The sequence below is a fragment of the Calliopsis andreniformis genome, chromosome 6 (assembly GCF_051401765.1).
Source record: "Calliopsis andreniformis isolate RMS-2024a chromosome 6, iyCalAndr_principal, whole genome shotgun sequence".
Lineage (NCBI taxonomy): Eukaryota > Metazoa > Arthropoda > Insecta > Hymenoptera > Andrenidae > Calliopsis > Calliopsis andreniformis.
This window is the reverse complement of record NC_135067.1, coordinates 778,935-793,240: the sequence shown is the minus strand read 5'-3', so window position 1 is coordinate 793,240 and position 14,306 is coordinate 778,935. Positions and strand designations below refer to the sequence as shown.

Sequence of the window (14,306 nt, the reverse complement as noted above, 5' to 3'; positions counted from 1 at the left end):
AAATCAATAAAGCCAAAAATTTAAATATCAAACATTTAAGAACTTCCTTTGCGCATCGACTTGGTTTTCGGAGAACCTAAGCCTTCAGTAAAGCTAAGGGCCTTTGGGGAAAACCCAGGCATCTAATACTATATAGGTGTTGTGAAGCTCTTCGACGAGTTATTCAAGAAGTCGCAGTTTGTTTTTCGACGAACTTTCGCATCGAACGTTTCTGCGAATATTCGTGATACGTGTCGCGTTTTCCTATAAATCTAATCTTTTCCTCCCGATATTCCCGTTGCTTGTACGGTTTTCCTTCAAATTCTACACCAAAACTTCTAATAGTGTGTGCAGAAGAGTAATCGTAGGTTTAGTGTTATTCAACGATATCGTCGTACGGTGTTCCAATATTCACGGATGAGAGAATCGTAATGTGTGAATATGTTAAGGGAACAGACAATTTATATGAAGGTGGACATATTAACCCTTTCTATCTGATAGTGAATGTTTTGAATTGGCCTGTGGATTGTAACGAATAGACAAAATTATTGTTATTCAATGATATTCATTAATTTTAAGTGAATTTTAGATCCTGTAGCCTTGTCAAGTATCGTACAATTTCTGATCAGCTGTTCGACAGTGAGTTATCTCTTCCCTCCCTTACGTCAGTATGATACTGTTCGAGCAAGCACTGGTCAAGACCTCCGCGTGGGCTCATTTCTGATGCTTTTCACCAGATTTTTAGACGCTTATAACTAACAGACGAAGCTTCAAACGCGAAAACATTATTCTTGATTTTCGTCTTATTTTAGTTTCTAAAATCGCCCGCTAAATGTATGCACTCGTGTCTTGTAATTACATTGGGTCCTGTTTTTCTAGATTCTGTTCTGGGTTCTGAGAGAATAGAATTTAAAGACTGTCGCACTTCCACTAAACGATGAAGCACGTCATATTGAGAATTCCCTCTTGTCTCAATATCCGTTATCAATTTAAGTGGTTTTCTGGTAAAGTAGTGTATTAGTTGTGTACTGATGCGAAACGATGAAAAAATTTGATAATTTCTCTACATTTTTGTAAAATATTTTTCAATTCTTATGATTTATATACTGTATTTTTTATTACTAACTGAAAATAGTTTGTTACATTTAGATGTCAAACACTTACATATTATTATTAAATTCAACATAAAATTGTTTCTTAGTTATTTACCTGGATAGTATGAGCAAAACATGGAATACGCTCCCATGTACACTCATTAAAACCTAATCTTGTCGCCTTGATAATATTTGCACCATTATCAGTTATGAAATATAATGCAAATTCCTTACGATCAAAACCCCATTTTCTTAAAGTACATTTTAAAAATTCATTTATTTCTCCTTCTGTATGTTCAGGTAAGATTGTAGTTCTCAAAGTGTAATTTTTTATTTTAAAAGTGTTATCAAGATAGTGTACTGTGGCTGAAACGAAGTGTTCATTCGCACACGAAAGCCACGCATCAGTCGTAAAGGCAAATCTTTTTGTCTGAAGAAAAAAATTTTAATTTTAATATTTTGTAGGTATGCACTTAAAAATGTTTCTTTAAAATAACATTACTGTAAAATATCTTAAACAGCTTACGAATCAATATGAATTTATGAACCAAATGTTTTTGCATGCACAAGGATCTTATGGAATATAAATAATTAAACGTTATATAGGAATTCATGCGATTTGTATAAAAAATATTACACATTATAGATAAAAGGAAACATATACCATTTAGAAAATTAGCTGGAGATAGACAACTTTTCTGGAGATAGAAAAATATCTTTTCCTAGGTAAGCTAATTAATAAAATCACTTGTGAGATATTTGACTGCCTTGATTTTTCATGTTTTCCGCGATAATGTTTTGTATTTTCGTTTTATTTTTAATATACATTCTCGGAATAATTCTGTGCGAGAATGTTTTTCTCCAGAGTATGTCATTATTTTAGATCCAGTACTTGAATTAAACTTTTAAATCCTTCATCATCTACAATAGAATAAGGTTGACAATCGCTGATTATCATACGAGCAATGCCTGCGTTATGTCCCTTGCCCTTATTGTTTCCTTCACCTATACTCGCACTTGCACCACTAACTGCACAATCTTCCAAATCACTTGCAAACACATCCGTGTGTTTATCTTGTAAATGTTTTTTCATTGAACTTGGATCGCCATTTTTTGATTTGAGTTTTTTCTGACATCAATTACGTATGCAATACTCCATATTTAATACTAATCTCACGAACCACTTCCACACAACATTCTGATTTTTCCTCACTTTTGACACAATTTATATTTCCGCACTAGAAATAGTGCTATTATTTCCATCTACTTCGATTTCTACATCTAAACTGTTACTAGCATTGCTGTACATCTTTAACCGTGTTACGAATTGAGACGAGTGTTTATATTTAATGCCTGGGTTTCCTGTTCTGCTCGTGGTGAACTCTGAACTAAGACTGCCTTAGAAAACATACGGGAGTTGTCTTTTGCGCAATTTAGGAGAAGGCAAAAGTCCAACAAAGAAAGTTTGATGAGTGTTAATCGCCGACTGTAATGAAACTTTGTACAATTATTCTATGGTTCTTCCTAATAATTTTGCCGTACAAAGTAGCTGCCCATACACACCTTTAAAGGAGAAACTAGCCCTTTAATCCAAGTAGCCCTTTTTATTTCGGTGCTTATAGCTCACAAAGTATACGCGCTATAAAAAAATGTCGTATACAAAAGTTTTACTGTTTTTCAAGACCTATAAGATGGCTTTTAAAAAATGTTGAAAAAACGAATTGTTTATAAAAATTCAACCCCCCCCCCCCCCCCCTGTTTCTAACACAAAATGTTTTTATTTCAGATAAATAAAAAGCTTTTTGTTGTGAATTCAGCGTTTTATAGCAATATACAACTATTCTATTTCTTGTATATAAAAATGTTGCATCATTTCTGCGTAGTGTAATATTCGCCATTATTGGTACGGTGAATTATAATAAATATCCAGTTATTACATTTTTCATTCTGATTTTCGGGTGTTATCGTTATCGTTGTTCGTTACAATGCCCCCACAATAATAACAAACCTTATTTTCTGACCTTTGAATGCTACCAATAATGCAATATAGTTTTTGTATACATATGACTTGTGTATGGAATGGCACAACTTGCATTGTAGTTAGCAGCTCTGCACGAAACAGAAAGAATTAAAAGGGGAGAAAAAATAGCATTATCAGTTGATTTTACCCATGATTTTTTATAATTTTTATTTATTTCAAAATTAAAAAACATACAATCAGGGAGTGACAGTAGTGTAGTATTTCAATCTCACCGTCTATAATAACGGAATAGGATTCCACAATACAATCCGAGATTATATTCTGTTAATTTATTCATGTAGGTATTTATTGTATGTAATTTTCACAATAATGATACTCTTCGTAAAAATGTTTAAAGCAGAAGTATTTTTTACACCAAGCACTACGAAGAATTGAAATTTCTCCGCATATGTGACACCTATGAATTTTGATATCTTGTTTCCCGAAACAATACGCAGAAATGATGCAACGTTTTTATATACAAGAAATAGAATAGTTGTATATTGCTATAAAACGCTGAATTCACGACTTTTGTATACAACATTATTTATAGCGCTTATACTTTGTGAGCTATAAGCACCGAAATGAAAAGGGCGACTTGGATTAAAGGGCTAGTTTCTCCCTTAAAGGTGCGTATGGGCGGCTACTTTGTACGGTAAAATTCTTAGGTAGGACCATAGAATAATTGTACAAAGTTTCAATAACCCAGGTGGACTCTGTTTACATCGTTCGGACCGTCCTGCAACGCACATGTGCATACCTTTCTTTAGAACTTTCCCTCTTTCCTGTCAATAAAACAAACGTTTCGTTGCGGATGTAACAATCGATTACTTCTTATGTCTTTTGCGAAGTGGACGACTCGACGTTAAAGATACGACTCCACGAAAACTGAGCTCCACATTAGAAAAAATTAATAATATCACAAAATTAAAAGATAACACTTATAGGACACCTTTCCTAATACAAGTTACAATTTACAATATTTGGCGCTTTTATATTCGATGCAGATAGGTAATTGAAAAGTTTCAAGCTCATAAGATATATTCGAGTTACAAGAAACGATTGAAGGCCCCGAAACACTTTCGAGCCGCCCGAAAATGTTCGAGGCCCTGAAACAATCCAAGCCGCCTGGAACGATCCGAGCTACCCGAAACCATTCAAGCTGTTCGATTCTTATGGTTTCTGTAGTTTTTTTCGGGTTTTTCTCAGCACTACTTCGTACCTAACGTGTTAACAGCACTTGGCCGACCACGTGTCACGCTGCGCTGCTTTCGTGCAATCCGTGCGCATCGTGACCTTTGCCATTGTACCCTAATTACAACTTTTAAGCGTCTGTCAATGAAAAAATTCGAAAAGAGAAAGAAGACAGATTACAGACATATTCTTTTAAAATGTTTGGTGGGGGGGGGGGGGGGGGGGGGGGGGGGGGTCCATATTTGTAAAAGAAAATTTTTTTTGCATCAAACAAATCTTTTTTAAGATACGACAAAGATGTATGCAAATATGTGTTCATTCTTTAAGATTAACAGATAAAAGAATAATTTTGTATGTTTAATAGTTTTGCAGATATGCATTCAAATGTGAAAACAGGTCTAATAAAAATCGACAACTGTAAACTTTAGGGGGTTGTATTTCTTAAATAGTTTCAAAATTGTTTATAGTAATAACAATAGTGATGACTCCCTAATTGCACATGGACTACAACATATTTAAATATCATCATAATTCCTAACATCGAGGTACAAAACTTATCGAGTTCACAAGAAACAGCCCGTATTCTCGTTCTCGGTTAAAAGTCAGTCAATTTTCTCAAAAATGAAGCCAAACAACAAAAACTGTTATTCTATATTTTCAACTTATTTTTTCATGTAGAATTACCACCTCTCCATTTGTTTAACTAGTTCCTACCGGAACTAGTATACCTGTGTGTGTAACTCATTCGCACTCACAGCTCATGACAGTACTTATTACTCTGTCCTTTTACCCATCCTCAATGGACTGATTGTTATCCTGATGTCTGATAATGGAATAAAATACATATTCGACAACTCTTGGAATTCTATTCTCGTTATAACTGTTTGATTATGATACCAAATCACGGACAGATACCTTAGCATTTCTGTATGCGTACAGGATATGGGTACAATTTTAATCTATGTATAAATGAAAATTGGTCATTAACCAACCGTTCTATAAAAAGTGCTTCTAATAAGAATTGAATCGTTTCGAGAGAGACATAAAATGATATAATTAGTTTTTTAATAAGTGAACGTGTAGAGAGCATATACAGGTGAACTTTATTTTTCATACAAAAATATTAACTATTTATGTCGAAAAATCGTTAGTTTACGAAATATTTAATTGCAAATATTTCAAAGCCGTATTAGTACACTTTTATCTATATTTTCTGAATTAACATTTGCAATTTTTTTCAAATAGCAAAGGACAATCAGACAAAGTCAACTACAATGTTAAACCGATATGAGAATCAACAGTGAAACTATAACTCAAATAGATATATTATCCTTACAGCACTTTATCCATTATTCGAATAAAGATTTTTCATTACTGTTTCGACAACCGAAATAAATATCATAACTGTTTCCACACCCTGCTTAAACCACAACTCATCCAGGAATCACAAGAACTTTTAACCCATAATCACAATACAGACAAAAAACGAGCGAAAGTAATCGCGCGCCCTTAGAAGGCCATGCTATCGTTCGCCTATATTCACAGGATACTTGGGGTTAGCTATTTCCATTGGCTGCTGCATCTAAAATCAGAGATTTATCTAACAACCCTCTGTACAATCGAGAAGAGAAGGAGTAGCAGAGGGAGCGGCGCGGCGAATTAACAAGTCCGGTTCCCAGGACGGGGCAGGAAATGCCTAATAGCTGTGAAAGGATCGTCAGGAAGACGGTCAAACTGGTTTAAAGGCAAAGGACGAGAGGCGTTCGCGCACAAAGCGGCCGAAAGATGAATGGACGGTGCACGTTGCTCGATCGTTCCACTTCAATTAACTTCCCGCGACCGCTGCACGAGTGGAACGTCCAAGTTCTCGTGCTTAGGCAAAACAATTGAAATTCACGTACCTCCTGGTTTGTAAACCGACCGAAAATCAGTATTCAACCACGGCTGCCATAGACAGCTCCTCCTCGACGAGACCTCCATGCTTTCAACCTTGGAACGAGTGTCTGGCCCCGGTGCCCTAAGACGACTCAAACACGATTCAAAGAACAATCTAAACACAGTTCCAGTATCGTCGCTTGGCAGAACGCCCTTAGAAAGGGTTAAAGATAAAATTTCACTACGCGAACTGAGTTTGAACAGAAGTGTCATCAGATCCGTTTCGCTCCAGGGATTTTCTTCTCGCCAAAGAACGCAGCTTCCATAATTCTCCTCGACGCGCTTTAGGAGCGCGGCCGGCTCGTGACGCGCTGTGCGAAAATATTTCGATCACGGAGATATCGACGTGATTGATGGAGGGAGAGAAGGACCGAACACATAATCGAAATCCACGATACGCGACACGTGGACCCGTGAAAACGCCTCTCCCTCTGAGTCCCTTAGGGCTCGCTTACTTGGGCTTGAAGACCGTTCGTGAAAAGAGAGCCTGTGTGAGACCGTGAATGCCCCTCTTACGCGACTGTCTTAAGATTCATTCATTCATTCGCCTGGGCCCATCGTCTGCCCCCTCCACGTTCCGTAGCGAGAGCTGCCTTTTACACATGCAGAACCTGCAGCGTGATCGTCTTCTTAGCGATAGCCATTGGCTTCTTGGAATGGAAAATACTAAGATGTTATGCTCAGCAATCGAATAAACGTTCAAAATTTTCATTTATTTAGAAAATAATAGTCATTCCTTGACTTTTCTTCTTTTTGTTCTGAAAAAGCAGTCATGAAATAAAGTGTATCTGTTTAAACTTGTAATTTCATAAATTTTTTTCCTTTTTCTTTTGTTCCATGTATTCTGCTTCGAGAAAATCAGTTCTGGCCAGGCAAGTTTCTTGTCATAGGATGCATAAGTTGAATATTTAAATCTTTAAATAAACCTTTCCTTAATATAGATCATTTGTTACCTTTGTCGGTTACAATGTGTAAGTACGTAATTAATGTATCCACTCTTAATGGTTACAAATTTTTATTATGTGCTACGTGCACTCTACCGTATTACCATAAACAGTTGAGAGAAAATATAAACCCTGCTTTCAATTCTTTAAATAATGTTAATTAAATAATGCTGAATAAAAACATGATTTGAACTTCTATATTTTAGTTCAAATATCTATTAAACAATATGGTCCTTTACGACCTTTATTGATCGAATATAAAATAACTGTAAAACTTGAATTTTTAGAGAAGAGTTAAAGTATTAAAGTACAAAGTAATGGCCTGTTGCACGAGCTAGAAATTCGGTTAATACAGTTTCTCCAGAGCCTACCGCAACTTGTAGTAAACATATGAACTTAGAAGGTACCTACTGCTAGAGCTTTTTGTAGATTTCTACGTATCAAACGTACTAAAACTAAATTAAATTCATTTTGGGGTTTAAACTTCTTGTAAACTAGAAACAATATTCCTGCAATAGATAGTGTTAATCTCATAAACAAATAAATGAAGAATTATATAAAATTAGGGGAGACTGGGATTAAAAGTAACAAGTTAAATAATTCAAAATCTATTGCAGGTTTTATTGCAAATTTTGGATACATGATGCAAAATTACAATTGAAATACACATATCCATGTCTCAACGATATACAGGGTGGAAATTATAAAGCATGACAGACGAATATCTCCAAAATATTGATTATACACAAAAATGTTTCAGATGAAAGTTGTTCAGCACTGTGGTGAATATTATGTGATGGAACTTTTACTTTTTTCCCGGTGAACGTGCAAAGGTGAGATGAAGGCAATGACCATTTTTTTTCTTCTTCATATGGAACCATACTTTTATTTTTCGCTGGTATTGTAGCTTATTTGAAGAGGAATTTGAAAACTATCTACAGAAGATCATTCAAGGTCAAACTTGTAGGGAAATGTCGAAAAAAAGGTGATTGAAATAAATGTATTGATAATTTAACGTACTTGCGTTTTATTCGTACTTTGGTAAGTGTTCAAAATGATTACCTTGTACTTCAATGCATTTAACAATACTTTGTTCAATTTACTTCCGAAAAATAACTTGATTTTCGCTTTACAACTTTATTGTGTACTCATTTCATTCACACGTTTTGTGCCTTCAAACTTTCACAATGAAACAATAACATGTGTCCAATATTAGCAATACGAAGGACAACATCAAAGTCATTTTCAATGAAATAAAAACAAACGTATTTATGTACATATTACTGTGTTCTTCTACAAGATAGTAAGTTTACTTTCATCGCTACTCATGTTAAGTTATCCTTTGCTGAATGGTAGTAGTAAAACGCTGTTCTAGTCTCTTAAATACCATATGTGATTTAGATGATCGATCCGAGTAGCGTCGTGCATATAAATTTGTAGTCATTCTGTAATTTTTCCTGCACTCTCCTAGTACTATAAACATATCAACATATTACTACCGTTCAACGAAGGATAACTTAGCTCGAATAGTGGTGAAAGTAAACTTACTACCTTGTAGAAGAACACAATAATACATAAATACATTTGTTTTCATTTTATTGAAAATGACTTTGATGTTGTCCTTAGTATTGCTAATATTGGACACATGTTATTGTTTTATTGTGAAAGTTTGAAGGCACAAAACGTGTGAATGAAATGAGCACACAATAAACTTGTAAAGCGAAAATCAAGTTATTTTTCGGAAATAAATTGAACAAAGTATTGTTAAATGCATTGAAGTACAAGGTAATCATTTGAAACACTTACTAAAGTACAAATAAAACGCAATTACATTAAATTATCAATACATTTATTTCAACCACCTTTTCGACATTTCCCTAAAAGTTTGACCTTGAATGACCTATAGATAGTTTTCAAATTCCTCTTCAAATAAACTACAATACTAGCAAAAAATAAAAATATGACTCCATTTAAAAAAATTGTCGTGATCTTCACTTCACCTTTGCGCGTCCACCAGGAAAAATAAAAATCCCACCTTATGATATTCCCCTCGGTGCTGAACAACTCTCATCTGAAACATTTTTATGTATAATCAATATTTTTGGAGATATTCGTCTGTAACGCTTTATAATTTTCACTCTGTATATACGCAATAAACAAGTATAGTGAATAAAATGACTTTCCGACACTATAAAGCAACTTTTTTTGACTGCTTTGAAAGTGTCATATAAACATTCCCTTAGACGAAGTAAGTACTTTTTCTTCTTTTTAATCCTTAATCTGACCTTTTTGAATGTAATATTGATTATTAGTTAGGACTTTTAAGCTTTTAGTTAGTGAAAATGTATGATCTAAATGAAACATGGATACTGTGCATAAATTGTAAGGATTAGGCACATGATAAATGCATAAAACGCCATGTTTCGTACATTTGCCATAAGTGGAAAATAAAATAATTTACTGAATTAGGTAAAAATCCTGCAGATTTTAAAAAATTTTAATTTATATTTGGCTTTTTTTATATGAATACGATTATTTTACTGTTTTCATTTATTATTATAATTTAGTATAATAAATATTCTGATTTTCTAAAAACAAATTTGGGTTACCAACCACCTGAGGTCGTGTTACAACCGCTCCGGGGTAAGAATCAATTGTAACATTTTATCCGATTCCCACTTTTTATTGATAACTTTGATGTTACTTGTTATAAAGCTTTAACTCAATAAAGTCAGATAGCTATTTCAGAGTTTTGACATAAACATTTTTATTCTAAGTGTAATAGTTTTTGCATAATCGTAGTCCGAAGTCAAATTATTACTTTTCATCCCGGTCTCCCCTACTGTAAGACGGCTGACGGCAGAAAAATACAAAATGTAGTCTGATTTAACTTTTAAATAGATAAAATCATGCTAATAACTTAAGTAGATACAATTAATATCTATTAACATTATTTTAAGAAAAAACGAATCAAAAAGTTATCTCTTTTTGTATAAACCTCTCGAAACAGTAGAAATTATAGATGAAAATATTAGTAAGTGTAATTGCGATTCGTTGGAAAAGTGATCTTGAAAATCAATGTTTGATGCACCCACGTTCTATCCAGCCTCTTCCTCGTCATTCGCGCAATAATAATCCCTTCGCAAGATCAAGGTGACGTAGCGTATTATCCTTGAGAAATCGTGAGGCATTGAGTAGGAATTCGCGGTATTTTAATAGCACCACGCCCGTAAGTAATTGTGTGCAGTTATCAAACACATTGGTTTAACAGCGAATCGTGGCTCGTGGGAGCGAATTCACGGTACAAATACACGGGGATGTGTATGATAGACCTGTCATTCAATACTAATTTTTATTTCAGATTTAATGTTTCGCACGCAGAGAAGAATAAACATTGTGTCAGTGGGGGATTATACATAAGACGCACGAGGTGTGCGTCGGGCCCCCTCTAGCGAAAGATCCCTGGAAGAAAAGTATTATTACTTTTTTGTTTAAAAATAACTCTTCTTTTTGTGATATTATTAGGGGCCTCAATTTTATATTGCACCTCGAGCTCCAGCATATCATCATCCACCATTGCATAGTGTAAATCAAGGATAAACATGAAAGTCAAATATGACGACAAAATTGTATATAATGATATATAATGATGCGTCTACATTATTCGCCTGCTCATGAGCAGAGCCACTCGCAAGTCTGCTTGAGCCCACGCTTGAGCATTTGTGTTCCCATAAGCGAGTATAGACTCGAAGATCATGAGCACCATGAATGGGCTACGAATGCTAATTCGTGCTGTTTATGATACTTGCAAGTATGAAGGTTCCCTAAAGATCCTCTAACTCCAGGGAGTCCTACCTTTTCACTGATATTTTCTGTACTTTCACAGTATTGGTAGCTCGAAAAGATCGTGTTTATTTATTATTACTGTTTCGAGGATTCCGGTCCGACCTATCCTGCAGTATCTATTACTTTTAAGAGACACCACACATATCCAGATGTAACCAATTAAATTCCTTCCAGAATTAAATATGTATAACAATTTCTCGTCTTCACAGTAAGTAATTAAAACGTTCATAAATGCAAACCTTTTACACTTGGTATAACTGATTTACGTTCCAAAATCAATTGAAGATTATTGCTACCTTGGTAGAAGGGTCAAACCCGTAGTATTGGGAGCGCAGAAGATGTCGGCGGAGAGATAAAGGAGTAGGAGTGCTTAGCACGCTACAAGTGTAGAAGTAATAGGTGTGGCCAATAAGGGAAATGCGTGTATGCTGACTTTATATGTTTATGATGTATTGAACAATCATTGAATTCCATTAAATCATAACGTAACGGTATTACTTTAACAATTGAATTATGAAATCTTTTTTCTTGATAAAAGTTTTTAATTTTTGTTTCGAAACCCTATATAGTATATTTCTTTAAGTCTTTCTAAATATGAGTCATTCCACTCTAAGTCGATCATTTTTCCTCTTCTATATCTGGGATTTTGTTCAACATGAAATATGATATTAGCCCATGTGATATTAGGAAAAGGTCATCATTTTACTGATTTCGAATTTCCTTAAAAAATACAGAGCTTTGAATTTTACGATTTTTGCCTATTTTTGGGAAAATAGAAGCTGTATTTAAAATATTTTATCTCGAAAATTATTTATCAGATTCAGGTCGTTTAACTTTTGTTTTAATTGGAAAGAGTTGTCCTTACTAATGAAATTTTTTTGGTTAATAATAGTTTTTACAATAATGAAAATAAAAATAAAAATTTGTTTTTAAAATACGATCTCGAGTTCGTGTCTTTAGAAACTCGAAAAAATGTTATCGTATTCTTTGGAATGTTTTCTATAAAATAAGATCATTCGTAGGATGGTGCAAGAAATAGTAAAATCACAGGAGACTTAAAGATAGCGGTACACCCTCCGGTTCAACTTTTATTTTATAAATAGGAACATTTTTTGTTTCGGAGTTCTATTCTGCATAGAAATAGGAACACTTTCTATCTGAAACAGTTTTTTGTACGACCTACGATGTTCGGAGTAACAATAATTAATTGTATAGGTAATTTTTAAGGTAAAGTAATTTTTAATTTGAATACTATCTATCTTTAAAAAATGGCAAGACGTACAAATTATTTATTTTCTTCTTGTAAAGCTCTAAGAATTTATTTCGTAATTTTTTATACGTGGAATAGAAATAATTTTATCTATACAGAATACAATGCGAAAACAAAATATGTTTTTTTTGTTTAAAAAATAAAAGTTGATCTTAAAATGACCTTGAAAATACTCACAATATTAAAAAAACTAACAATTCCATTTTAATCCTTTTTAGTATCATGGAAGACGTGTTGCAGTTTTTTTAAATTTTCAGTATTTACGAGATATTTCGCTGTATTAATTTAAGTAAGATATGTATACATCTATGTATATATCCCTGTATCGATCAAAAATTAATTGTATTTCAGTTCTCATACAACAATAGGAAATATGTTCATAGAAAGAAAAAGCAAGGAGATAGGGTGAGTGCGCAAGTGGCAAATAATACAAGATAAAGCATTCTTCTCTTTTCTTATTTCTCCAGTAGCGATGTACCGACTCATTTATTTTTAACTCAGCAACCATGCCATATTGATTACTTTATAACTTTTACTGATTCCGACTGATCGTCACTTGAGACAATACCCTCCTGCTCGCAAGTCCCGTTCGTGATTTTAACTCGGAGTAAAAGTCACGAACAGGCACTTCTGAAATTTACGTATAGACTCAGAATACGAAATAAGAAAGGCGATGCTAGGATAGTCCTTCGATTCGTCACACTATTGGTTTTCCTTCCTTTTCTTCTTCACCGTTTTACGTGAGAGAAAGATACGCGCCCTAAAGCTGGGTAAGACAGGCTTGAGAGCGGCTCTGCTCGTGAGCAGGCAAATAATGTAGACGCACCATAAAGGTCGGATTTCCTTTGCGCGTTTAACCGCCGCGATTAAATGCGGCGAATAATCGCAGAGCACTGCTCAAATGGGAAAAGCATGGTGCTGTTTTCCTTTAAGCGTTTGCGACCGATGCGTTTAGGTAAAAATGACCAATCAGCCGGCCAAACGCTCGCCATAAGAGCCCATGCTATGTATTCCCAAACGCCAGCGACGCTGCGTTCCGCATCTGTTTTCGTTTAACGTTTAACCGTTTGGGACTGGTGCCTTGGGTCAGAATAGTCAGATTTTGTCAAACGCAATGCGATTGGAGGCCCACTGCTTGTAGGAGCAGTGTGGCGTTCAATCGCGCGACGTTTCATCATCACAGTGAAGCAAAATCCCAAGTAATAATAAGAGACGTACAAATTCAAAAGATATCAGATTGTTTTTTATATTCTCTTTTCATAATAACACAGCTTATTTAAAAAAAAAAAGAAGGTAAATATATCATAGCAGCTATTTCTGATGTGTGTGTAAATATTTGTCAAAGTTCGTACGTTTTATGTCGAATTTGCGAATCGATTTTGCAAAATGTTTACTGTAAAAAAAGAATAAAAGAAGTTTATGTTCCAGTAATTATAAGTAAGGACAAATAACACTGTTCAACACGGGTCTGATTTTGTAAGCGTGAATAAACATTTCTTATAGATTTCGACGTGATGATTACGAATCTGCAAACCGTTTTTTCCCAGAACGTACAGTTTCTGAAAAAATCAATTTTGAAAAAAATGACAAATTTTCAACTTTGGGATTTTTTTATGCTTTTACCGTAGTAGTTATTTAGTTGCTCTTTGTACGAAATGATTCTGTGGACTCTCCCGAATAAAATAACATAAATAGTTATTAGATTATAAACATCGAAATAGGTTTAAATAACAATTAAAGTGAAAAGGACACCCAAAACGCACCCATTTTTGCTGATATTTTTCACTTTATTTCAAAAAGTAAGGGTCTAGGAGAAAATTTGACTATACCACGCCATAGAGCAAACCTTTCTACTAAGGAAAGCATCAAGCGAATGTTCAAAATTATTTTTGTTTTCAATATAGAAATAAAATAGTTTCGCGAAACGCGCGGCGGCGACAGTGGTACTCAATTATTGGATACATTTTGTCTTTCTTCTTATTTACGTTTTTGTACTGTGTTTACATAGATAGTGTAAAAAGGGC

The 14,306-nt window shown here is 34.3% G+C and overlaps 1 protein-coding gene across 3 annotated transcripts in view; it reads right to left on the bottom strand.

Moving 5' to 3' along the window:
• LOC143180841 (uncharacterized) overlaps nt 1–14,306 on the bottom strand; it is a 41,909-nt gene that overhangs the window by 11,373 nt on the left and 16,230 nt on the right. The window contains exon 1 of one of the 3 annotated variants that reach the window (XM_076380839.1): nt 6,189–6,281. The exons of the other annotated variants lie outside the window; for them this stretch is intronic. Coding sequence (XP_076236954.1) covers nt 6,189–6,267 — 79 coding nt within the window. The 5' untranslated portion in view covers nt 6,268–6,281. Of the gene's footprint in view, nt 1–6,188; nt 6,282–14,306 lie in introns of those variants that run through there. 3 annotated transcript variants of the gene reach the window in all.